Genomic DNA, 27,793 nt, shown 5'->3' with positions numbered 1-27,793 from the left:
TGGGGACTATTGCTACTTCCTCTTTAGGAGTACAGAGATATCAGCACTGTAATTATTACCTATCACTTTTGTGTGTTTGAAGGTTTAATACATAGACCAAAGTGGGTCTACTACTAAAGTGTAACTGGAAGGTACAAGAGGCGCCCCATTAAAAATATAAGATAACACCACTGGTAAAAAAATAAATAATTTGATTTGCAGGGATAAAAAAAAAAAGCTGTGATCCCATCCATAAAACTGTGAATATATACCTAAATATGTATTCCACACCCCTGCAAGCTAATTTAAATAATCCTGTCCATAAATAGATATCTAATATTTGTACAAGACATGTCCAATACTCCTAATCGGGTGGGTGACTGTAAATTTGAGGGGTCCCTTAGCAAAATATTGAAGTCACCCTTAAGGTGGCTAGAGAGGGACCTCCACCCCTCATTTATTTTACACCTTCTCAGAGCCGTAACTTAGACTTCTAGCGCCTGGGGCGAGAAAGACAAATGCCGCTCTCCTAGCACTCAATTTTAACCAAATGAACCTAAAATATCCCTAAATTGCGCCCCTCTTCAGCATTGCGCCCTGGGCGGTCACTCAGCCCTAGTTATGGCCCTGCACCTTCCTCCTCTTGTTCTCTGGCACTCCACTGCATTGTCTGCTCAGAGAGAAAGGCAACATCAGAGTTCCCTTCCCCTCTGCACAGAATTTCATTTTGGCTGCCTGCATTCTGTGGTTTCAAATGCAACTTTTGCACTTATAAAGCTCCCTGCTCATCATGGACATGGCACTATTCTCTTTTGAGCATAGTGCTCAGAGGAGATGGCAGAAGAAAGCAGGGCCTAGGCGAGCACAGATGGCAGCTACAGATTATCCCTGCTACCCGGGCAGTTACACCTATGAGCCCAACTTCTTGCACCTCCGCAGATGCTGCCATTTTGGCCCACATATCTATACATATTTAAATAAACTTTGTTGTACTTGCACAAAAGTGGACATGTAATATCACAAAACTGGTCATAACTGGTTCTTAATGATTTTATTCTGATCTTCCCCGCTCTTATAGTTGACAGGACAGAAAACATATGAACCGTGTTAAATTAGACAGTATGGATGAGTCAGTACCTAAAGTTCATACATTCCCATACACTAAGGGGTAGCATATTTACTAAACTGCCGGTTTGAAAAAGTGGAGATGTTGCTTATAGCAACCAATCAGATTCCAGCTGTCATTTTGTAGAATGTACTAACTAAATGGTAACTAGAATCTGATTGGCTGCTGTAGGCAACATCTCCACTTTTTCAAACCCGCAGTTTAGTAAATATTCCCATAATCCTTGTTGGTGGTGAACATATAGATACACGCTGATGGCCTTTCTTTTGATCTTTATACTGTCTGTCAGAAGCAGATCTGAGGTCAGAATTTAGCAGTGTTGGGAGCATGTTCCCTACTGTCCAATAATACATTTCCTTATTAAATGAATTCCATTACACTCAACATATCTTATATTGGCTCATAATTAAATATTTGCTTGACTTTCTGCTTAGCAGTGAATGTCTTGGGTGGATTTATTATACATATATTAACAGCCATGCTTTAATCTATCAACACACCTTAACAGTTGGGATTATTCTTAGCTGAGTGAGACATTTAATTGGAGAAGAAGACTGTGCCAAGAAACATTTGTAAAAGGACACGGTTATGCCGCTTGTATGACCTAGTAGTAGAAAGACATGCAACCACTTCCCAGCATATAATGTAATTCTAAATAGGTGATAAAGAAATATTTATATATTTCTACTTCAATCATTAAAGGGAAATACTATAAAGATGAATAATGTCTGACATTAATTTAGATCTTTGACTGACTACCAATAAAATGATTAGCAAAGAAAAAGCAATGTAATTCTAAATGGGGCAGATAATTACAAGGCTATAATGAGAAGCCAAATAAATGTAATAGGATCCAATGTCTACCACTGAAGTAAGATATCATCACTGTGGTCATCTGATTTTTTGAGCCATTGGGCATTATTTACTATCAAAGTTTCATGTGCAAATGTGCAAGAAATGTCAACCAATCAATGCTTTCATTGTCTCAGTTCCACTAAATCAACCAATTAATTATAAATACATATTACTTACTCTGAGTTACTGGATATTTGCACTTTGTTAGCCAATTAAGCCACAGTGGTGTAGATATGTTAAACTTATTGACTGTTATCAAGATTTTCTTGCTCTCCCTCACACCAGTTTCCTCTGAAACCTATGACTAATGCTGCAAGCGTTTTCCTAAGGAAGTGCAGTGCTAGTCTTAAGCAGGGTGATTTTAAAAACATTTTTTTAATTTTAACTTATTTATAGCATTGATGGATACCTGTGGCCCGCAGTCTGCCCCGCAAGGCCTTTCTTTTGTGTCCTGTGGGGAACAGGACAGATACAGGGGAACCTGGGATGCTGTAAAATAAATACTACAGTAGTATTTCTATTGCAGTACCCCGAGACTTCATAAGTGAGGTCTGAAGTGAATCAGAAGGAATGGTCAGGTGCCAGACTGTCAGTGTTCTACTGCAGAGTTTAGCCTCACAAATGAGACAAAATCAAAGTCTCACCTTGTGAGAGAACGGCCAGAGAGAATCCTCTGTCTGCCTCTTGCCACAAGGTGTGGCTATGAGTTGTGCTGCCTCAGTTACTGGATATGAGAAGTTTCTGTAATAACCACTAAAAGGCCATTCACCAATCAGAATACTGAGAGGTCACCACACATTCAAAGGTGAATGTCTCAATCTATCCACCAATCAGAGTGCAGGAAACTATCAAACTTCACCTCCAGCACACCTACAGACAACTTGGGACTGCAGTAGAGGTAAATAATTAATTTGGGTTGATATGAGAGATCTGCATTTTATCACCAACAGAGATTAAAGATTCTTTGGATATTTTGCTCACAGCACGTATTATATCCCTCATAAGTTCCCCTATCTAAGAAGCAGATCTCACAACTAGAGTGCATTCCACCGGTTCACCAATATCCAGAAAAGAGCGTCAAGCCACCCGGACCTTGATGGATACCTCACCTCAACTATCCAGCGGATGATTTTGGCTCACTACCACCACAGATCATAGGAATGGCAGACAAAGTAAATGGTATGACTGTAAGTCTGTTCTCAAAACAGGCATTAATAGAGGACTCTGCTGATAATTATGCTCTATTAATTAATTGGTTCTTCACATTTTAATTTTTCCAAGATAAAATTCCTTTTTAGAAATTTGATTGTTTAAGCCTCAAGCATTTTGTGGGATTTTATGACTTTTTATTCAAAAGACTTTTGATAAGTATTTAGACCCTTCAGTCAGATCCAACACTTGGACTATCAATTTAATTATATTACAAACCCATTGGCTACTACAACATGCATCCCCACAATACCTATACAAACAATTTTACTATTATCACTCAAGATGAATTTAGTTTTCAATGAGTCTCAACAATTAAGTCTTGAAGTATTGTTTACCAGCTATGTCTTACCAAGACATTTGAACTATTTATTTGAAATTCAAAACATTATTAACATAAGATTATTGTTTTCATTGTATTACATATATACTGACTACCATATCACACTCAATCAAATCTACATTTTTATCACATGCATTATACACTAGGTATAAAATTATCATGATTTTCTATTTAGCAGAACAAATATGTAATGTGAGGCGCAGAGCTTTCTTCTGGCACCTCTAGACTGCTCTACATATTATATAGAGATCACTTGAATGCTGTTTGTATTGTATATAGTTGCAGTGGTAGGCGTTTTTTATTTAATTTAGGTCTTTGACATAACCATTTTTTCATATACTTAATTGGCTGTATAAAACCACACCATATTTGTTTTGTCTAGGAAGTATTACATTAGGGTGGGTCTAATAAAATATGACATATATAGCAACTATAGCAATGTTCATGAATTTAAAAAAATGCATTTGCATAATGAATTTCAATGTACTTGTATGGATTAATCAACACACATGATGATTGGAACATTGAAATCACTGTTCTGAGAGAGTTGAGTCTTTTTCTGGGGGTGGGTGGGGGAGGGGGTAACGGCACTTTTCACCCTGGGCTCCACTTGTTCTAGAACCGGTCCTAACCTCCCATGAAAGATGAGAAAGAATGTGTTACTACAGAGGTGGAGGGAGTATGAGTGTTTACAGGGGAAGGGAAGCATTATATGAGAGGGATGGGGATGTGTGTTACTGCAGCATTAGCAGGATGTTCTGCAGGGAATAGGTAGAGGTAAGAAATGTTTTTCTAGGGGGAGTTGTTACAGGGGAGGGATGAGGATTGTGTTACAGGGGTGAGGGAGGCAAATATATTACAGAGGAGGGGTGTGACCTGCCCCCTATGAGATGTGACAATGCCCCCATCACCTGCCGCACTGCCGCTGAGCAGTGGCGCATACAATTCTATATCCGTGGGTATAAAATTGGGTGTGCCACTAAGCACATGATTGCAATACACCAATAAGTACAAGGTTTCAACACCTGCAGTAATAACAGAAATCTCCTTTTGTAATTAGTGTCAAGGTAGGAGAGTATAAATAAGGAGAAGAACTTGCTTTGGGGCTGGGTCCTATGTCTTTTGAGAATAAAGCAACACCGTTGTGCTTAAGGAAATTATGCAAGTGGATTCATATCTTATGTTTCTGATTATAACTGAAATAAATATAATTACTTATGAAATATGACAAATAGCCCATCTCCCTTCATTAGCTCTGGGCCGCAGGCAGTAGCTTTATCTGTTACAGTTATAATCTGTCAGTAACAGGAATTTGGGTGTCATGTTCTTACCTTGCTTTCCAACAGGTCAACGTTCTGTCGCAGTTCATTTCTCGACTTTTCTGATTTTATAAATTTTGCTGTTAAAGCAATGATTTCTTCCTACAGAAAACATCAAATAACAATTCTTTACGTCAAGCTATACAATGATCTAATGCTTGCGTGAACAAGAGAAAAGTTTTATTTTAAATGGTTACATACCTCTTTCGCCCGAAACTTGCACTCATCTACGTTGACTGTCAGCGAGGGACGGATTTGACAAATTATTTTCCACCACAGCCATTCTCTGATACAATAATATTTCCTGATATTCTTTTGGATACATTTGAGGGCAACCATTTGTATCTAAACAGGGTAGATGGAAATCATGAAACTTGGACTCTGCTTGCAATGGTTAAGTATGGGTTAATGTAGCCCCTATTGTAAATTATTACAAATATTAGAAATCACTAATGTTTCCTGTAACCATATAAAAGTTTTATACAGGTCATGGAAATTTGAGGCGACTTCTAATATCCATAAAAATGTATGGTGTGGTTGAATTATCTTTTAAAATACACACATTTTCCTAATGAACACTGAAGAGATGCTTAGTGTTTAAATAGATATTATTTTCAGAAGTTTATCTAACACCCCTCTGATGACTGAACACGTTGCCCAACACTAAGACCCAGGAACGTACATAAGGCTGGTACAAGGGGATCATAACCTGTGTGGTGAGTGAGAGACAGCCAGGGACCCAGGACAGAGGGGAGGGATCCCTCTGGTAAACTAGGGAGCTTGTCCGTGATCTCCTGCCATGAAGACCCTAAGTACAACATTGCAGACAGAATACTAGTGAAATGGGGCAGATGTGAGGGATAAATTACTTTAGAATGTGGCAGAATGATAGAAAGGAGAGACAGCATACACTGAAGGGGCTGAGGGAGAAACATGGGTCACCTCCGCAGAGGAGTGCCTTCAAAGAGACTTTGTAAATATAGCCTGCATGTGCTGGTACCCTCTGGTCATCTACATCCACGCCCAGGAGCTAGCTAGGGCTAGGGAAGGAGGTGCACTGTCTAAACTGTGCACCTCAACAATACACACAGTGACAGGGGGTTACATTTATGTACAAAATAATGCAATCATTCCTGTACAGTATATGGATATTAGAAGTCAGTGAGGAGTTCTAGGACTCTATAAAAGCACAAAGCAATAGGTTGAGTACTTTTATACAGGTCACAAGGTAACCTCTATTATCTTCATTAACTTACAGCAGGGATGCATTATTCCTTAATTAAACACACTTTTTCCAAATGAGTACTGAAGTGATGACATTGAAACTCACAGACCTTAGGCAATAACATTAGAACTCACTCTTTCTACAGATATTGTTTACAGGAGTTTAGCTATATTACCATCATCTGTGTATTATACCTACTTTACCATGACCTGTGTATTTATTCTAAAACACTGCTGAGAGTCTGAAGTATCCTGCTCAATTCATAACACATCCCTATAACGTTATATAGCATTTTACTACTATATATGCTGTATCACTAATAAATAATACTACCAGAAGGCAGCAGATCTCATCTCTATCAGTTGGGGTATATGAATTACAAACTGTGTTGTGTTCTCTTTTAAGTACAGCCATAGGTTAATTAATTAATTGATTGACTAAAATACCTTATTAACATCAATTATTGAATTATGTTACAAATGAATAATAGAGTGATAGGAGAAATGGGAGCAAACCACTGTGTCAGGTGATGTGGGATGCTTATATCATGATGTACAAGTACAGGTAACCTCACAGCTTTTCCAGCTGAAATGTTTGGTGATCTTCTGGAGGATGTGTAAGTAAGATGATAGAAGATCATAAAAGGAACAGTGATGAAAGTAACATAAGATTATATATTTGCCTTTAGTTTCTTGTACTTCTGTCGACAAAGGAATCCTCTGCATGCTGCTTGGAAAAGGATCATGTTTTGGGAAATCGTCTTCTCCCGCTGCTTCTCTAGCCTAGATAACACACCAGATTTCATGAACACCTACAGGGAATAATACATGGTCAGAAGATACTTCCAAAACAATCAATACAGCAGCACATGATGACAACATGAGCTGCTGAAAATGGCAAGTTTAACACCTTGAGGAACTGCACTGGAAAAAGAAAATCTAAAAAAGTTGAGTTCACAAAAATAGAAACTAAAAAATAATGAGATAAATTAATGAACATAGTTAGTGAGATGCGAAAATATCCGTGGACCACCAGCTAAACTCTTCCATGCTGAACTACTATAGTGACATGGTAATTCCTGTTTGCGGATGTTGGAAGCTATGATAGTGCATAATGTGGATGTGGTTTTAGCCACTCATAGAATCTGGCTCTATAACGGAATTATCGTGCCAATGGGACAATGTGCCTGCATGATCAGATGTCAGATGTTCTCTGCAGAAAAGCAATTAAATCATATATACAGCACATGTTTTCTATGGGTACCAAAAGTACATCAACTTTACTCTATAACCATTGTTTACAAAGTTGATTACCACTACATATGCTATAGCCCAGTGATAGGCAACCCAATACACTTCAGGGGCCACATGGGCCCTCTAACCTTCAAAAGAGCCGCTCAGTACCCTTAATCTCAGTAATAAGTTAAAACAATATATCTAATCATATAAATAGACACATATATGTAATAACATATCAGCAGGCATTATAAGTGTTACAAGCTATAACTAACAAAGCTGACAATAATGCAGAAAGAACCAAGAAGGGTTGCATGCAGCCCTAGGGATGCTTGTTGCCCATCACTGGCATAGCCAGACACAAGTCATGTAATTTAGGATGTACTCTGCCTGTCTGCACTTACTGGATATACTGTGTAAATAGTATAGAATGGAAACACTAGCATGAATATGAAGATGATAAGAAGCAAGTCTATGTTAATGAGATAAACGGGTGTCCATTCTTCCCTTCTGAAAGCTGTTGTCTGTTTAGCAGGCTTCCTGTATATCCAACTGCACAGTCACTTAGATTTGACAGCATGGAAAACAACTGAACCACCCAATTCCTTTCCTCATGAGTATGAGTCAACCATACAGAATGTATGAACATGATTTATATAGTGCACATTATTTATAATGTTATTTTTAACTTAATTTGTAAATGTATAACTTCATAATTGGTGAGTTGTTCAGTCAAAAGATATTTTGCACATTAACCCTTATAATTCCCATAACTAGATGTAATTTACCTTTACAGAAGGTTGTGCTTTCTGTTTTTCAGAAGAAGGGAAACATCAGAATATATGTGTGACAACTTCTATTAATAACAACCGTATTCTTGCCTATTTCCATTGTTCTTCCTCTTCCTATATAGTGCACTTTGCTCTTATGTAACATGCCCAAACCTCGCAACTGTCCGGATTTAGGTGGCACAGTTCCTATTTGAGGGATTTTTCCCACCGAATAGAACTTTTGTCTCGATTCCAGGATAGTTTCTCCTTCTGAAGGATGCCCCTTCAGTGCTGTGTGACAGATTGTGGGGTAAGGAAGTGACTGCGGAATATAAAACATACTTTTTCTAGGCCTCTGGTTCCCCCATGTTTGTCAGTCATATTTAAGCTTGTGTATATTCTATTTTGAAAGTAGTTACAATAACTGCCAGCTTGCATCGTTAGCATGCCGACTAGTCCATTGTTTTAGTCTAGGCAAAAAGGTTTATTATCCGCCAGTCCTGTATGAATGTACTGCACACCAGGGGGTCTCCTGTCTTCCTTTAGCTTTGATCTGTTGGTGCTAGCATAGGAAAATGGTCTATAGACAGAGCTCCATGTTTAATTACAGAAGATGGCATTGTGGATTAAAGTGTAAGTGTGTCTGGAGTGTGGGCTTTCCTGTTTACGCAAACTCTGCTGTCACATAACAATACCTGTTCCTAATTAAATCAGGAGTGAAAAATCTGCTATCTCCCTGTCTGTATGTTTACCTGTGAAAATTTAAACACACAAAAAGGACCAATCAGGCCTGTCCTGGAATTTCTGATGAGGTCATTTCTGGGCTTAAAAGACACCCAGAGAGGGCAGCAAAATGGCATTCACAGAATTCGAACATATCTCACGCAAGACACTGCAAAAACCTTAATTCATGCACTTATCTCCCGCATTGACTATTGCAATTCCCTCCTTACTGGTCTTCCCAAAAACAGACTCAAACCCCTACAATCTATTTTGCACGCTCTGTTGAATCACTCTGTATATCTCTACACTGGCTGCCTGTTTTGTACCGAATCCAATATAAAATACTCTTACTAACCTAGAAGGCCATCAACAAAGCTGCACCAACATACATCTCCTCTCTTGTCTCAAAATATCTCCCATCTCAGCAACTCCGTTCTATACAAGATCTGCGTCTCTCATCCACCCTCATTACATCCTCCCATTCCCGGTTACAGGACTTTTTTTGGGGCTGCACCCACTCTATGGAATTCTCTCCCTCGCACAGTAAGACTCTCCTCTGGTCTACAAACTTTCAAGCGTTCTCTGAAAACCTACCTCTTCAGACAAGCTTATAATATTCCTCAGCCACCCTCTTAACCTCACTACCTTTAGCCTGTTACACAATTTCACACAAGACAACTACCCCCTGACCAACATTGTTGTGTGACGGGATCATTTAGCTTAAGAGTCACTTTTACCTTTGCAGTCTGGCTGGGCCAAAATGCAAAATGTAGACTTAACGTCATGTGTCAATCTCCCATTGTCCCATAGATTGTAAGCTTGCGAGCAGGGCCTTCTCACCTCTTTGTCTGTTTTACCCAGTTTGTTTATTATGTTTGTCCCCAATTGTAAAGCGCTACGGAATATGTTGGCGCTATATAAATAAATGATGATGACGATGATTCACTACAAAGTGATAGCTGAGGTCAGGCTGTCATTGAGATATATTAATCTCTGCCCCTGACAGGAAAAGGACAATCGGTCCCTGGAGTACTGCCGTTGCCCCGATCTACCTCTCCAGGTCTTGGGGAGCTGTGTTTTGGCCGAAAGTGGTTTGACAGTTACTTAGGGCCACTATGTTTGCTGGTAGTCTTAAAGGAGAGAGGCAGCAGTTCCTGAAAGTGACAAGGATACTGGTGAGGTGTTTTTATTATACCCTGCATGTTGTCTATGCCAGACTGTAGTGTTATTTGTTGCAAGTTATTATTTACATCTGCTTATTGCTGTTTTGTGCTACCATTTTGTTAAATAAAGTTATTTGTGTTATTTCGGATATGTGCCTGGGTGATTTTGAACCTTGGATAGGTACCGGGTAGGCCAGCTGTGCGGCGCAGAAGGTTACGTTAAACCCGGTATCCTCACACAAATGTACACATGAAGTGGTGTTTTTAGTGGAGGAGAAGGGTGTTGAGGGCGTCCAAGTGTTTCGGAAGCACAGGATACAGTTCTGGGGGAAGTGGCACCTCCACAAGTGATGTGGTCACTCGTCCCTTTGTAGAGTGGCCACATTGTCCCTGTGTGGTGGAAAAAAGTTTGGAGCTATGCATGCCCTATAATAAAGAAATATAACAAACCTATTACACTACTTAATCATGTCTCAAAATGGCACAAGATTGTATTTCTGTCTTGAGACTGAGATGAAGTAAATATAATACACACACTAGCCATCTGGAATATCAATTAATATACAACAACATTTCTTAAAATTGCATGAAGACAAAAGAAACTATAGTTTCTCTTCCTGCTCAAGCTATGCAAAAGCATTTTATTAAAAACATCAACAGCTGGTACAAAAAATGCTAAATAGACAAATTTGTCTTTTTTCACTCAATCTCCTCTTCCATTGCATCGACATAAATGTACCCAGCAACAATAGATTGAGAATTAGTAGAGATGGAGTAATGCCTCATTAAGAGTTTGATTGCTTCAATAATGACTGCATTAACTGCACAGCCCCGATGAGTTCTTCAAAGCTGCTGCAAAATCAATGTTCATACTAATGGTTTTACCTCTCAGTGATCAGATTACTTGTGCCAATTTCCTTATTAAACAGGCCTGGTAGCACAATGCCATAACAATGAACAGCCAGGCTCCAGAAATAAAGCACAAGGTGATTGCACAGTGAAGGTAGCAATAATGTAGCCATTAATGTAGATTTCCTAAAGCAATAAAAAAAAATACTAAATAGACAAGAATTCTATGCACATTATCTTAATGTGTAAAGAACTAGACATGTTTTAAAAAAAATACAAGTAGAAAAATCCACATAATATTTCAAGCCAAAGAATTACTTGCTCCTTCCGAAAGAACATTTTAACATTAATTAAAGTATTATGATTTCCATACATTATCAAACCTTTGGTCATTTAAAATGTTGATTCATCAAAATGCAGAAATAAGGTACATTTTTTTTTTAAATTACCGCTTATCATAGCGACTAAAAAAATCACGTTCAGCTGCAAATTTATAAAAAAAAATATTGTCACCAGTGATGGAACTACCACTGGTGTGGCAGGTGTCATGCACCCGGGCCCATGGAGATAACGGGGCACGCTGAATCGCAGATGCGGAGTGGCAAGGGCCCCAGTTCCCTCCTCCCTGCACCGGGACCCACAGCTCCCTAGTTCCGCCTCTGATTGTCAGGCTAGCTCAGCGATTCTTAGCTGTCCAAAAGAAACTGGCCCAGAGCAGCATGAGTCAGGTAGCTGGTTTGTGTATGTACAGTAAAAGTGAATGCCCAAATTTACCCAAAAAAACCCCACTTTATTCAAATAATAAGTATTTTTTTGCATTCATTTCCTACCGTTATCTACATTTTTGCCAGCAACGGGTGTTTGAAAAAAAAAATTCCCATTACTGATAAAAATATGAACAAAAATGGACAAAGTGTTATTTACAGCACTATACGCACACTTACACTAGTCCCCACAACAGGACATACAATATATATTGTGGCAAGAGCCCGCTACTGCAGAAGCACACGCGAACAACTTCTTTCTTTTTATGGTGCTTTATTGTCAGGATGGTAAATGTTTGACACCGTATACTTGCACAACAATATTTGGAGACCCTAAACACTAGCTATACATAGTCCAGCTCTCTCTCAGGATCAGCCAGCTTACCCAGAGTTGATCTCCCTGTACAAATGATATAAACAAGCTTTTATACCTGATACTCCTCCCCCAGCCTTAGCTTGATGGACAGGTGACACACCCACCTTCTCTTTAAAAGGAAACGCCCATCACTGCCTCTGTAATTCTGACAGACACACACCCTGTCGGTTTGCTGAGAGGAAGGATTTCAAGTCATGTAAGTTAAACCAAACTTAAACCATTGCTTTTCATACATAGGTCTTTAATCTACTTCCCTGCTTTCTTTGCATATCCCTCCCCCTAGCGTCTCCAAGTAGGGGACGCGGACTTCGCGAGGAGCGCATATTTCCGTGACAACGCATCTGCATTTTTGTGTAGAATCCCAGGTCTATGTTCTACTGAGAACTTGAAGGGCTGCAGTGCCAAGAACCAGCGGGTTACCTTGGCATTTACTTCCTGGTTGTTCTGCATCCATCTCAATGGTGCATGGTCTGTTATTAAGGTGAACTCTCTGCCTAGGAGATAATAGCGCAGAGCTTCTGTAGCCCATTTTATGGCGAGACATTCTTTCTCCACAGTGGCATATTTTTGTTCCCTTGGAAGCAACTTACGACTTAGGTACAGGACATAATTTTCTACTCCATTCTTCTCCTGTGACAGGACTGCACCTAAGCCAACACCAGAAGAATCAGTTTGGAGGAAGAACCTCCGGGTAAAATCCGGTGCTTGTAGAACTGGGGAGGAACAAAGAGCTAACCGAAGATCAGACCAGGTGGTTTCTGCAGAATCAGACCAGGTTAATCTATCTGGACAACTTTTTTTTAACATTTCCGTAAGTGGAGCAGCTCTAGTGGCGAAGAGGCTTACAAACCGCCTGTAGTAACCTACTAAGCCTAAAAAGGTTCTTAACTGTGACTTTTTTCTGGTCTTGCCCAATTTTTGACTGCCTCCACTTTGTCTAGTTGGGGTTTTACATGCCCTCGACCAACAATGTACCCCAGATATTTGGCTTCTCTCATGGCTATGGCACATTTCTCTGGGTTAGCTGTTAACCCTGATGACCTTAATGAAGCTAAGACCGCCTCAACTTTGGCTAAATGTGATCCCCAGTCTGGGGTATAAATCACTATATCGTCCAAGTAAGCGGCTGCATAAGCTGTGTGAGGTCGTAGCAATTTAATCATGGCCCTTTGGAAGGTGGCAGGTACCCCATGCAACCCAAAGGGTAGGACGTTATATTGTTAGAGACCATCAGGGGTGGAAAATGCAGTCTTTGGCTTGGCCGTGGAAGTCAGGGGAACTTGCCAATAACCCTTTTTTAGATCAAGGGTTGTTAAATAATTGCTACCAGCAAGATTGTCCACTAGTTCATCCACACGTGGCATCGGATAGGCATCAAACTGCGACATACTGTTTAGGCGCCTAAAGTCATTGCAGAACCTAATTGTCCCATTGGGTTTCGGGACAAGCACAATGGGACTATTCCATTCACTAGTGGACTCTTCAATCACATCTAACTGGAGCATCTTCTCGACCTCCTTTCTCACATCCATCCGTCTGGCTTCTGGAATACGATACGGCTTCTGCTTTACAATGACTCCTGGTGCAGTGACAATGTCGTGTTCGATTAAGGTAGTGCGCCCAGGAATGGAAGAGAAGACATCCCTGTTCCGGCGAATCATTTCTTCAGTCTGTTGTCTCTGTTGAATGGACAAAGCTGGCTCTATGGGCACTTCAGACTTTGCTGGACTTTATGTTTCGTAGGGGAATTGCCTCTGGATATCTGGTTGCATAGTCAATTACCAATAGTATATACTGGTACCCACGTGCGGATTTTTCCAATGGCCGCACAAGGTCCATAGCTATCCGTTCAAAGGGAACTTGTACTATTGGTATTGGAATGAGAGGTGCCCTGTACATGGGTTTGGGACAGGTTCTCTGACAAATGGGACAGGACCGGCAATACTTTTTCACTGCCATGTGTACACCAGGCCAGTAAAACCTAAGCAGAACTCGTTCCCGTGTTTTATCTTCCCCTAGGTGTCCCCTACAGACATGTGTATGTGCTGCTTTTAACACTAGGGTTACATGGACCTGAGGAACCATTAATTGTTCTACTTTATCCCCCTGTACAGTAGCAACTCTATACAGAAAATTATTTTTAACAATAAAATATGGTATACCTTCTGCAGGCTGGGCGGCTTTCGCTACCCCATTTACCTCAGTCACACTTTTAAAGGCATGTTACAAAGTGGCATCATTAAGTTGGTCTCGAGCAAAGTCCTGCAGAGGAAACAAAATTGGTATTGCGGACCAGTCCGTATCCTCACTGACAGGCGGGGTGGGCTCATCTGCGACATCACTGACCAATGCTAGTTTGGACTGTCCATGTTTCCACGCAAGTGGATGCTTTTGTGGAACTCCTGCTATGACTCCCAGGATGGCATTCCGGTTTGGCGGTTCCCAAAGATCGATGTCCAGATGCTGTGGATTCTTAGGCGGTTCCTTTAAGACCGGGCTTCCGACCGTTGCATCAGTTGCCGGCATGTCCGGCCGGATCCGCTCACCGAGGACATCATTAAACATTGGGAAGTCTCGCCCCAAAATGAGTGGATATGGGAGTTTAGGTGCTATGGCAGCTACCACCATAACGGTTTTGTCTTTGAGTGTGACTGGTAGTATTGTTCTTTCATATTCCTCTGTCGTGCCATGTACGCAAAGAACCTTCACCTTGGGCAACCGAGAAGTTATGGTTTCGGGTAAGGCAGAGCTGGAAACCAATGAGAGTTCACTCCCCGAGTCAACCAAGGCCAGAACAAGGTTTTGGTTGATTAGCACAGTCACCCGGAACAAACAAGGACTTCCTGACGTGGGACTCTTGGTGAAACAGCTTGGAAATGCAGGCCCAATATGTGCCACGGAACAGTCCATGGGTTCCTGTAGTTTAGGACACTCTGCCTTAAAGTGGCCTGGCTCACCACATTCAAAACACTTCAGATTAGACAGCTTTGCACCTGGCCCTCTGTCCGTAGCAGTTTTGCCACTGGGCCCTGTAGCAAGGATTGTCAAACCTGGCTTTTGGCGTGGCAGCGGCTTTGACACAAATGTAGGTTCTTTAGTCATTTGCTGTAGCGCACAAAACCTTTCTACCATGGTGGCAAGCTCTTCATAAGTTTGTGGGTCTGATTGCAGAACCCACCTTTGCAAATCGCGGTTCAGCCCCCGGATGCAGTGATCTATCGCCAGAACTTCAATAATCCGAGAAGGCAAATTCTCCTCAGGCTGCAGCCATTTCTTTAAAATTTTAGAAAGCTCAGCCACTTGCGCTCTGACCGGTTTTTCTTTATCATAGCGCCATTGGTGATAGCGCTGGGCTCGGCCTGGCCCAGAAACTCCAATGCGAGCTAGTATCTCAGACTTTAGGCACAGATAGTCAGAGGCCCGTTCCTCATCTAGATCCATATAAGCTCGCTGAGCTTCACCAGTCAGATATGGCGCCAGCCTCTCAGCCCAATCTTTAGGAGGCCATTTTGCCCTTTTTGCAAGTCTCTCAAAGGACACCAGATATGCTTCTATGTCATCACCTGGCGACATTTTCTGGAGAACAGGACCAAGTGGTTAATTTCTGTCATGCCTCACCTGGCTTAACTCTTCTCTTAAGAGCCTTGTGTTTTCCACCTCTGCCTCGGCAAGTCGTAGCATGAGATTGCTGTTCTTGCTGCGCAGCGGCCACATTCACGAGGGTTCTCAGTACTTCCTCCATGTTGACGTCTGTGCGGGTTGGGTAGCAGAAACTTGCTTCCCGGAGTATCCCACTCCTGACACCACTTATGGCAAGAGCCCGCTACTGCAGAAGCACACGCGAACAACTTCTTTCTTTTTATGGTGCTTTATTGTCAGGATGGTAAATGTTTGACACTGTATACTTGCACAGCAATATTTGGAGACCCTAAACGCTAGCTATACATAGTCCAGCTCTCTCTCAGGATCAGCCAGCTTACCCAGAGTTGATCTCCCTGCACAAATGATATAAACAAGCTTTTATACCTGATAATCCTCCCCCAGCCTTAGCTTGATGGACAGGTGACACACCCACCTTCTCTTTAAAAGGAAACGCCCATCACTGCCTCTGTAATTCTGACAGACACACACCCTGTCTGTTTGCTGAGAGGAAGGATTTCAAGTCATGTAAGTTAAACCAAACTTAAACCATTGCTTTTCATACATAGGTCTTTAATCTACTTCCCTGCTTTCTTTGCATATTGCCAGCTAAATGCCTCCTTTTGTTACAATATATATATATATATATATATATATATATATATATATATATATATATATTTCTAGGTATATACATACTACAGAAAGAACATATGCAATATAAACAGTGAAACACACACACAAACACACATGAAGTGAAGACCACTTGCTGGTATTTGAGCTGCTAAGCTAGGGGGCGCAGAGTCTAACACGCCTCCTGTCTTCACCAGCGACCCCTCTCAAGGAAATTTGGAGTTTGCTGCAAGAGTCGTGCCGGTTGCGGCCCCCAAAGTTAGCTACCAGCAGAGCAGTGAGTAAACTGGTGTGGTCGTACAGGCAGGGATCAAACCGTGCAGACAAGCAAGGTACCAAAGAAGTAAATAAATCAGAGTCAGAAAGCCAAAGGTCAGTTCCAGTAAGAGCAGTAAGGCCAAAGAGAGATCCCGGAGTAGAACCAGAGGAAGCTCGGTCAGTACACAGGAGGTCAAGGCAGAGAGCAGGGAAACAGGCAGGAATGCTCTAGCATAGGGAGACCTAGATACTCTGGCACCCTAATGGTTCCAGAGCCTCTCTTAAATAGATAGAGAGCAGCTTTGATTGGAGGACAGTGGAATTGGCAGTCAGAAAAGCTGACCGCTGTCAGGAGCCGCAAGAAGCATCCTCGTTGCCAAGCAATGAGGACGTGATAGGCCGTGCATGCGCACTAGCACTGGCCCAACAGAAAAGGGAAGGGGAAGTCGCATCTTCTAGCAACGGGACGTGCGTTTGAGAGGGAAGGTGACCGACCTGGCTGCCAGGGAGTGAGCGGGGACGGCGCCTGACAATAGCTACAATAGGGTTTGAATGCCCTTTTTCTTGCGTTCGGTATAGCGTTTTACGACAGTTGTAGCAGTGACTGCAGATATACAAAGACTCCCAATCCTATGTTAATTTTTGTCAGTGTTTCAGGGGTTGGCCAAAAATGTATTTATACATTATTAAATAAATATTATTATTAATATTAACTATCAATTAGTACAATAGCTGTTAAAAAGACAGATAAATTCAATTGTTCATCTTAAGAATTTACATTTTTCATAGTCATTAACCTAGTTTTTATTAAGATTTTGTTGACAGCCTAATCTCATTTGATTGGGAGTATTTTTAAATCTATAGTCACTGCCTCACTGGTAATGTGTATGTGCTACATACTTAAATTTCTACATCTCATAGTTGTTAATGGATGCACTGCACGAATTTAAAAGTAAAGAGAATAGTTGTTCCTCATCAATACAGGTTATTTATTAAATGTTTATGAATGCAACACTTAAGGGTATATTCACTAAACTGCAGGTTTGCAAAAGTGTAGATATTGCCCATAGCAACCAATCAGATTTTAGCTGTCATTTTGTAGAATGTACCAAATAAATGATAACTAGAATGTGATTGGTTGCTGTAGGCAGTATCTGGATTTTTTTCAAACCCGCAGTTTAGTAAATATACCCCTTCGAGTTCTTTAAATAAACAAATTAATCAATTTGAATTAAATATATACTAAGACAATCAATCATTTAAAAAAGTTTCACAAGTTTAGAACAGATACCATGAGTTCAGAAAGTGGCATGAAGGCATTTGTGTAGAAGTTCATGGGGGGAAAAAAAAACACAGTCTTTGCCCACTCAACAGAAATCATCGGGGTTCAACTGTCCCCTCTGCCGCCCTGGTTCCTACACCCCTGCCCCCCTAACAAAATGAACCCTGGATAACACACAAACCTGTTCATTTACAAAATACAAGTAATAATGCCTAATTTCACCAATATGTGCTTCTGTCTGGCAGGTAATGGGAACTTGCCTGGCTGCGGCCCATGACAATGCTCTTTTTTTCCAAATCCAGCAGCTGGAATAATTCTTCTACTGCCTGTAGAAAGGAGACATAAGAATTGTTACTACGGACACTGCTTGTTTTGTAATATATGGTGTAAAATGTGCATTATATGGCTTATTATTATTTTTTTGTCAGTGGTCAAAGTGGAAATTTAGAGGTGGCAGTATGGAAAATGTATGTACTTAATGAGTGTTCCCATAGAAACCCATTGTATTTTACCTAATACTGTGTACAAGGCCAAACAATGACCCTTGTTATCATTGCAATAGATACTGTGTACATGCAAAACAGTGAAAATGAAAATGGTTAATATCATATTTAAATGCTACAGAATGAAAATGTGACATGTTTATTCAAAGTTAACCTTTATTTTCACATATTCATATAAATATTTTGCTATCCTGTACATCATCTTCGTGAAAACATGCTAGAACAATTTTGACCTTGGCAAAATGAAAAAAATCCTCAACAAGACGTACACTTATATTAACCTGGCTCTAATAGCTCTTGAATACTTAGTAGCGTTTTCCATTTAAGTTCGTAACAGTAAATTTTTAAGCCAAAATTGGGGAAAAACAAAGGATTAGCTACAGTGTTCTAGCTATAGTTTCCAGTTTTACATACTACTGATGCTAGCCAAATATAAGTTAACATTATTATAATGCATTCAATGAGTGCGCCAATTTGAGTAAGCACATAAATATCCTTCTGATGTAACAGACAGCAGTGTACATAAAGAAAAACTCTAGTTCTGCTCAATTACAACAGAAATTATATTTACTATTTCACTTAAAGGAGAATTATAACCTATATCTAAATGATCAAATAGGAAAATGCATCAGAAAGAATAACACTCTATGTCAGTCACCCCTTACTGAAATTGTCCACAGTGAGTTGTTAAAAGGGAACTGAACCCAGATAATGTAAAACTATAGGAGAATGTCATTAAAAAATATATATATTGGTATTTTGCACTGGCTTTCTTCAGTTCTATCATTTCAACTATTGCTCCCTAAATACAGCCATTGTGACCTTCTAAGTGTGTTTAATTTGTACATAAGGAGAGCAAAGCTACCGTTTAGTTAATATTGATGCTAACAGGACAGGGCAGTTTACATTGTATAGACCCATGTCACTGGCTGTGAATTTGTTGGAGAACTCAATCTACACTCACTCACTAATAAATGGAAGTTACTGTCAACACACGGCTTGCTAACCTTGAGTAGGTAGTTGGAATCTGCAACAGATTTACAATATCTACTTGTACAATAATCAGATGAAAGACACACATGGGTGGCTAAATTAAACAGAACCACCTGTTCGGTCCAAGCGACTATATCATATATTGGCTTTCAATGCATTGCAGTCAGGAGACGACTGTTCATACAAGCAGTTAGAAGCCATCTGCTGACCAAACTACGGCATGTCCAAAACTGAGACAATTCATTTCAATCTGATTATTCTTCAGCATCTACTTTTTTTTGGTGCTACATAAACAGCAATATTCAATAACAATTCAATAACACCAACGATAATAGCTGAGCATAATCACAAGCATAGTACAATGGTAAGAAGGAGGGAGACAAGAAAGGAAACAGAGGATACTGGGAGTCATTGATGAAAAGAGTTACTGTAGATAACTGAAAAACAGTGTTGATGCCTATGGCAAATAGAAAACTGATTAGTTGCTATGGACACACGACCTTTTCTTCAAAGTTAACTATAGAACTATTTACATAAATGTCCCCCACAGTTTATAAACTAGTATTAGACACACAGACCAAAAGCAACATTTTACTGAAAATATATGCTTATTATTTGCAAATAAAAATATGTTGAACTATCTGCCCTCGAGGCATTTAGGGGATTGTGTTTGGATTCAGGGTAATAACAAAGCCATGATTTTTTCAACGATTACATGATTACATTAAGGTGGTTAGTAATATTAGTGGTCTAATATATGACTTTTCTAGATAACAAATAGTAAATCAGGCTATTGTATATTAGTGATTTATCTACCACCACTACAAGCTCTAATAGGTCTATTTATTAAAGGGGAAAAAAGCTATCTCTGGAGAAAACAGATGTCGATCTTTTTAAACTATTTTCTTTTCTTTTTATATCTATTTTACTCCTTTGTCTTCTATTCATTTCGCAATTATTTGGAACTGGAAGCATAGCCCAGTTCTACAGGCTAGCTGGGCCAGGAATATGTATCTCTTTTCAGACCCAGGCCCAGCAAAATTAACCTTGACGCTCGGGGCCAGTATCGCCGCGGCAGCTGACTGACGCTCAGCTGTCCTGGTGAAGTTTTAATGGTAAATTGCGGTGACGGGTGATTTTCTTTCACCACAATAAGTGGCGATAGAAAATCATCAATATCATTGCATTTTGTACAAGAGACCCCTGAAGTCTTTAATACAATGTTGTAAACTGACCAGAGGAGCCAAACTAGAAATTAGCAGGTATTGCTCATATGGACTATAAACATAGTCATTCACAAAAGACAACACAAACAGAAAAGAGTGTCTACATGTACATTTCATCACGCCTGCATATTCAGCACAGCATCATGTTCATTACTGCAGCGAACTCACAATCAGCAAGGAAGATCCCAATCTGCCACTGTCCTGCCATTTCCTTCCATCAGATGGAACAACACTTTGAAACTTATATTATTTGCACTGAAGTACCTTTTGCTATATTTATTAAATTGTACTAATATTATCCTAAAAATGCTTTGATGGTGATGTTTTGGTGGACTAATAAAACACATGGTATATACTCACTTTGAGTATTTGTGAAAGGCAATGTAGCCTGTACGAATAAAAAATATTATGTGACACTTTCTCATTTCCAAACAGCTAAAAATGTGGATCGTCACCGATTATTTGTTTGCACAAGTGTATCTCTTGGTCCTTGGAACTGCCCCCAGAAAATAAACCTGCCTCTAGATCTGTGGGTTTCTGGAGACATCTGACTATGTGCAGGGTGAAAAGAGGGAAAATGTCACCCATAAAATAGGTGTATATGTGAAGAGATAGGGGAACAACATCACAAAAATGTTGCCCTTTAGTGCATGAGATGAGCCATATTGACTCAGCAACCTGCCTTAAATTCTTAACTGCTGTTTACTTTAAGCATCATTCATTCCTATTAACCATACTTACCAACTTTTTTAAGTTGGTGTCCGGGAGACTCGCTGTAGCAGGTGGGCGTGCGGGGGCGGGTTGCCGAAATTGCGTCATTTTGGCCCTGCCCCTGCGACGTAATGATGCAAATCGCGTCATTTGACAGCGGGGGGCGTGGCTAAACGCCGCGATTCACCGGGAATCGCGGCGTTTGGGATCTAATTCTGCCCACTTCACTAGGAAGTGGGGCACTTCCTAGTGAAGTGGGCAGAATTTGGGAGATTGCCACACTCGCCCAGGAATCCGGGAGACTCTCGCAAAATGAGGGAGTCTCCCGGACATTCCGGGAGAGTTGCCAAGTATGCTATTAACCCAGTTTCTCTGTAACCAGGCATTCATGCTGTATACCTGTTAAATCACATTGGGGCTGCAGACATCTGAGTAAGACATCTCTAGATCTAAATATGTGTGAAATTAACCTGTTCATTAACCTATAGAAGGAGAAGATATAGGACACTTTTTCCATAAAACCTAATTCCCCTAACATAATGAGTAAGTTTAGTCCGGTAAATCATAAATCAATGACAATCACGCCATCACTTTCACTATTCAGCTATAATTTCAGTCATCAAACTGAAGAGCTGCTAAAACAATTATATTCAGTACATTAAAAGTCCCAAGAAGGGACATTTTTATAGCTTGATATATCCAGAGTGCAGTTAGAGATATTAGAAGAAGCAATATCACTGAACACATATGCAAACGCTGCCTTCACTAATAATATATATTTCAATATTGAAGTCAAGCAGCAGAAATTGCTGCTCTGTTGCAACAGCGATATTTCTCTGACAGAACACTAAATCCCTTCTCCCGTATTTATTTTACTCAGAGCTACAGGAACCTGCATGTTAAATCTCTCATTTCATGTGATGACGGCCTTCCCCCTCCATTCTACCACCTAAATTATTCATGGGGCTCAATGAATAGTCTTTTCATCTGCTCTGTTTCTCACCGGGTGTTTGCTTATAAATTTTACACTCTTAATGAAAAGTAACAAAAATTAGCAGACAATCAGGATCCTTTTGAAACAGATAAAGATAATTGCACACAAGAATGTATGTCATAAAATGCTGATATTAAAAGAGAAATTATAGTTGCAGAATTTTTTACCCTTTTATTTCTGAGTAAATATTTGAGTCAGAAGTGGATTATAGACATAAGGGTTGGATAATATAATCGTAGTGCAAATAAAAATAAATCATTTCTATAGATATTTTTATCTAGGGAAGCTAAAGAATATTTTCCGCACAATATACAAATATTGTTACTATTGTAATATGACTGTGTAAATAAATCGTTAGTACTAATTGGATAGTAGTAATGCCATTAGTATAAATAGAGAGCAGTGACATCATCACATGAGTGGTTCGGTTACAGATCTTGAGTTCTACAATAAAAGAAAAAAATCGCTCATGATTATCTGGATACCCTGACAGCAAACTGTGGAATTCCAATTCTGGACAGCAATAAGTTGTCTAATGCTAATCTCCAGAATCAGTATTCACATGAAACTACAGTATGTGCCATCAAACTTATGGCTATGCATGTTCACAGAAATCCAATTGCTAATAGCAGCTTAATCCCACGCCTTCCATCATAACCCATTATACCCTAGATACAGCACTGCTCTGCTCCTGATTTTCCTTCTTAATTTCCAAATGAACCGATTGAGGCTGAATTTAGTAAATGATGTTAAAGGTGAGATTTGTGGGAAGAATGAGATCACAGCAATATGTCCCAGGTGAAACAGATCATGCTGGTAGATACATCATCTAATAAATGCTGTATAGTACAACGATTAAAGAGTACTACCCAAGAGCCTACTAGAAGCATAATTTAAAGGACCTCTAAATCTAATATGTATGTTGCTTTACATTAAATGCTTCTATAGAGATTCACTAAACTATGTATGAAAGAGTTTCAAAAATATATGAGAACAAAAGATATGAGAGATAAGGCTTTGATTATAACAAACCAGGGGCCTGATTCATTAAGGATTTTATCTTGAGAAACTTCTTATTTCAGTCTCCTGGACAAAACCATGTTGCAATGTAAGGGGTGCAAATTAGCATTCTGTTTGGCACATAAGTTAAATACTGACTGTTTTTTCATGTAGCACACAAATATCAACTTTAAATTTCAGTGTACAAATAAGCTATCAAGTATTTGTGTGGTGCATGATAAAACAGTCAGTATTTAACTTATGTGCCAAACAGAATGCTAATTTGCACCCCTTGCATTGTACCATGGTTTTGTCCAGGAGACTGAAGTTAGAAGTTCTCAAGTTAAGATCCTTAATGAATCAGGCCTTAGGTTTTCTTATGCACATCAGACTGCATTGTGTAATATTGGTATTTTTATCATGTTGCATAACTTGTTTTTATAATACCTTTCTCTGATCCACAGGTTCATACGTCGAAATATACTTCTTCATAATCTGTGATGCCAGGACTTGAAAGCGAAGTCTAAACTCTGTAAGCCCCATGCGGTCCGTGTAACCTGTGGATATGAGCAATAGAAAACAAAAATAAATACTGTATTCATTTTTTGTTTGCATCTTCTAAAACTCCTATGCTCTTTAAAATTTTGTTTATTTCATATGTTTTAAAATGACAACAATTTTCGATCTTTCTACAGAAAAAGTCAAAGGCACAAAAACTCAATATAATATGTTGGCAAAAAAGATATATCATCTCTACAATAGATAGAATAGACAGTCTGTACTTACATGGACAGCTAGACTTACTGCATTACACCTCTTCCTTTCAAACTATTAATGGACTTCTACTAGCTGTCAAGATCTCTGATTATACTGTATATACAGACTGTCAAACAGGATGGGGGCGTTTCACATAGCATTGATTCAAAATAATGTCTAGAATTTGGTGATCTCTACTTTATCTAGAAGTTCACCCATTAAAAGTTAGCATTTGTAGGTAAATAAAACATATAGATAACATATGAATACGTACATTTTACCTGGTTTTCCCGAAATAATTTACCAGCACATAACAGGTTAATATTTACTGTCAATTGTAATCTATTTTATCTTATTTAAATGAATCGAATGGATGTAGCAGTTTCACTCAAAAGTTTCTAGAAGCAATTTATTGATAAAATTAATTAAGTAGAAGTCATTATGTTATTCATCCTAATGGACCAGTAAGATTATCTGTCATACGGAGCAACAACATCTTCAGTCCATGTCATTATCTCCAAAAATCATTAAGACGTTAGCAATATATTTTCCTGCCGAGAACGCAGGTATTTATAAACAGCTTGTCAGGCGTGTGATAAATCTCATATTAATGTAAGAAAAATATTACCAATAATTAATTAGTATGTACCTACATCCACCAAAGCCCAATGTCACCATAGGACAAACACAGGAACATTGCTATTTTTACTTGTCTGTAGGTATTAGATATAATTATACGTACCATTAATAAAGCGGCTTCTCTACCCTGAAAGCTAATTGTTCACCATGAACTGCTAATTGTGAGCGGTGTGTACAGTCAGGGGGTTTGTCTTGTTTTGGAAATCTTTACAGAATCTTTATGTCATACTTGCCTACTTTTGCCTGGCTCCATATGGGAGGTCACTAAAGAGGAGTGTGGGGGGAGGGGGGAAGTGGGCGGGGCTTCATGAATCACAACATTTTGGCCCCGCCTCCAGTGACGTAATGCCTGTTCTGGTTTTTACAGTCGTAAAAAGACCTAAGGCAAGGGGGAGGGTCAAAATGCCGCGATTCACTAAGCCTCGCCCCTTTCGCCCATACACATCTCCATGCCGGCTCTGAATTGGGCAGATGTGGGAGAATTGCCAGCTCTCCCGTGAGACCTACCTAGAATTCTGGAGTCTCCCGGGCATTCCGGGAGAGTTAGCATGTATGCATTATGTATGTAGTGGTTGTCTGTGCCATTTAACTCTGTAACGTCCTGACATCAAGGTACGCAAAGCAGCAGTGGCTGAAGCTGACACTTTGCATTCCTTGATACTGGATATTGTATGGCCATACAGGCATGGAATTGTGTACAGTTGCATATATTCTTTTCATTGTTGCTTGTGACACCCATCATCAAATTTAAAATCTGCTTAGATCTGTTACTGATATTTATCAGCATTGGTAAAAAGTAAAGAAAGTAAATAAATTAGGTGGTGGGTTACATCTGGAAATTTAGGGATAATATATTCTAAATATAAGCATTATCAGTGAACACATTCAACACAAAAGGGAAACTAAACATTGTATTGCAAAAGGGAATCTAAACACTGTATTGCAAAATCAGAATTGTGACCAGTTTAGTACGTTGTGGCTGAACTACCTCTGCTGTAGAGGGGATTAGTTTGTCCAAATGAAGAAGGCAAAAATGATTTCCAACAATAAGAAAATGTATTCTTTGAAATCTAGGTTATCTTACTGCCACTAGGCAATTACAAAACAAAATGTAAAAGAAAAAACTGTGTGGTGAATGAGTGACAGCCAACCCAGGACGGAGCGGGGGAGATCCTGAGATCCCATTCTGGGGAGCTGGTACGTGGCCTCTGCCATGAGGGGCTTCAGTACATCACAGACAGAATATTAGTGACATGGGGCAGATTAGAGAGAGAAATTACCTCAGAATGTGGCAGGATGATAGAAAGGAGAGGCAGCATACATTGAAGGGACAGAGATATTATCTCCACAGAGGAGAGGTGAGAGAAAAAACGACCACAGAGGTGGAGTAAGAGACATTACACCCACAGAGGAGGGGTAAATGATATTACGATAATACTCCCACAGAGGAGGGGTGGTACATATTACCCCCCGCAGAAGATGGATGAGAGAAATTACCCCCGTAGAGGAGTGGTGAGTGATAATACTCCCACAGTGGCGGGGTAAGAGATACTACACCCACAGAGAAGGGGTAAGAGATACTACACCCACAGAGAAGGGGTAAGAGATATTACCCCCGCAGAGGGGGGGGGTGAGTGATAATACTCACACAGAGGAGGGGTAAGAGACATTACCCCCACAGAGGAGGTATGAGTGAACACTGCTGTGAGAGATAAATGTGAGCTAGAAAGCCACCATTTTAAATGTGAGAGCCCTATTAAAATCTTGTCCTGTTCAGGAGCTGACAGGAGATTTATATGGGAACTGTACATATTTACTTTATCATTGCAACTATTTAAGAATATGCTGAAGTGAAGGAGGAATGTAAATAAAGAGTTTATTTTGCCATGTAAAGATACTTCTGATTGCAACAAGTTACATCACCTGTGTCATAACATTTTCAAAGAGACTTTGTAAAAATACCTTGCATGTGTGGGGACCCTCTGGTCATGTACATCCATGCCCAGGATCCCAGGAGCTAGCCAGGGCTAGAGAAAGAGGTGTGCAGCCTAAACTGTACACCTCAACACTACACACAGTGACAGGAGGTTACACCTAATTTGGAACCTACCCTCCAGCTAATTTTTCAATTTCAGCTTGGTCCATCATGATTCAACATTCTCAAACCCATCAACTTCAGCTTCGTTCCACACATTTCTACTTTCTATAACACATCGACTTCAACATTGTCACTCTCAGTACTAAGTGACCCTAGCCAAGATTTAGCTTGGGGTAATAAGTATTTTGCTCTAATTAGATGTTTCTTGTCAACATTTAGTATGTAAATAAGTCCCTATATGTTCCATTTCCATCTTTGTTAACCTTGAATGTCCTTGTTCCGTTATATGGAGCCTACTTATCAATGGGGGAGAAAATCCATATCTCTGTTGAGAACACCTGTTTTCTTTTCCTACTATGAAGCGGTTAACACTAGTGATAGCATTTCTAGCAATATGATTCTCCAACTTTCTTTGGCAATTGCATGGTGATCAGGGGCAGGCTGGACAGGGGGGGCATCTGCCCCCCTCCCCCATCACGGGCCGGTGCCATAGTGGGCTATCTTGGGCTGGGTCACTGGACCACCTGCATTTTTTCCTTTAAAATGTTCCTAATGGGCTGCTGGATCGAGTCTTTCCCCCAGGGCTATATTTTGCCAGCCCTCCCCTGATGGTGATGCCTATTTATCAAGGGCTGCGGTGATACATGTAGTGCCTCAATCCTCTTTTCTCTATGACCATCTCAGGGTGACGATAGTAGAAGATAATGAAACGGAACAAAATGTTTATTATTTAAATAAGGGGAAATATTTTAATATTTTTTTTTATATATCTCTATCCATTTTTGGCCCAAGCTTTCAGCTGCAATGTTGCATGTGTGAGCTGGCTGGTTTTATGACAAGCCTTGCAAAAAATGGCATGTAGTCAACCCTGATCAAACACCATTAAAATCACCATTTGTCCCTTTACTCATTAATGATCTTTTATGCAAGTGAAAAAAAGCTAAATAACGCAGCTTAAATGATCTTTTGTCATGTCACATACCTACTTTTGGACAAGGGCACCGATTTTTATTGGCAAGCAAATAGATGGTGTCTGAAGGACTTAAAAAATTTGCATAGTCCAAATTGAAGAGTGTATCGGTGTTCCTTGCTAAGTGCAGATTTAGCACAGTGCCTATTTTGCACT

At 39.8% G+C, this 27,793-nt stretch overlaps 1 protein-coding gene across 5 annotated transcripts in view; it reads right to left on the bottom strand.

The window, feature by feature from the left end:
- MYO18B (myosin XVIIIB) overlaps positions 1 to 27,793 on the bottom strand; it is a 390,269-nt gene that overhangs the window by 192,036 nt on the left and 170,440 nt on the right. For all 5 annotated transcript variants that reach the window (XM_075214447.1, XM_075214450.1, XM_075214452.1 and 2 more), the window contains 5 exons: positions 23,622 to 23,731; positions 18,009 to 18,074; positions 6,739 to 6,867; positions 5,033 to 5,176; positions 4,844 to 4,933 (listed from right to left, as the gene is read on the bottom strand). In XM_075214447.1, coding sequence (XP_075070548.1) covers positions 4,844 to 4,933; positions 5,033 to 5,176; positions 6,739 to 6,867; positions 18,009 to 18,074; positions 23,622 to 23,731 — 539 coding nt within the window. The remainder of the gene's footprint in view (positions 1 to 4,843; positions 4,934 to 5,032; positions 5,177 to 6,738; positions 6,868 to 18,008; positions 18,075 to 23,621; positions 23,732 to 27,793) is intronic.

This window comes from Mixophyes fleayi, chromosome 1 (genome assembly GCF_038048845.1).
Source record: "Mixophyes fleayi isolate aMixFle1 chromosome 1, aMixFle1.hap1, whole genome shotgun sequence".
Lineage (NCBI taxonomy): Eukaryota > Metazoa > Chordata > Amphibia > Anura > Limnodynastidae > Mixophyes > Mixophyes fleayi.
The sequence above is the reverse complement of the archived record's forward strand: the minus strand, read 5'-3'. Positions and strand labels throughout refer to the sequence as shown.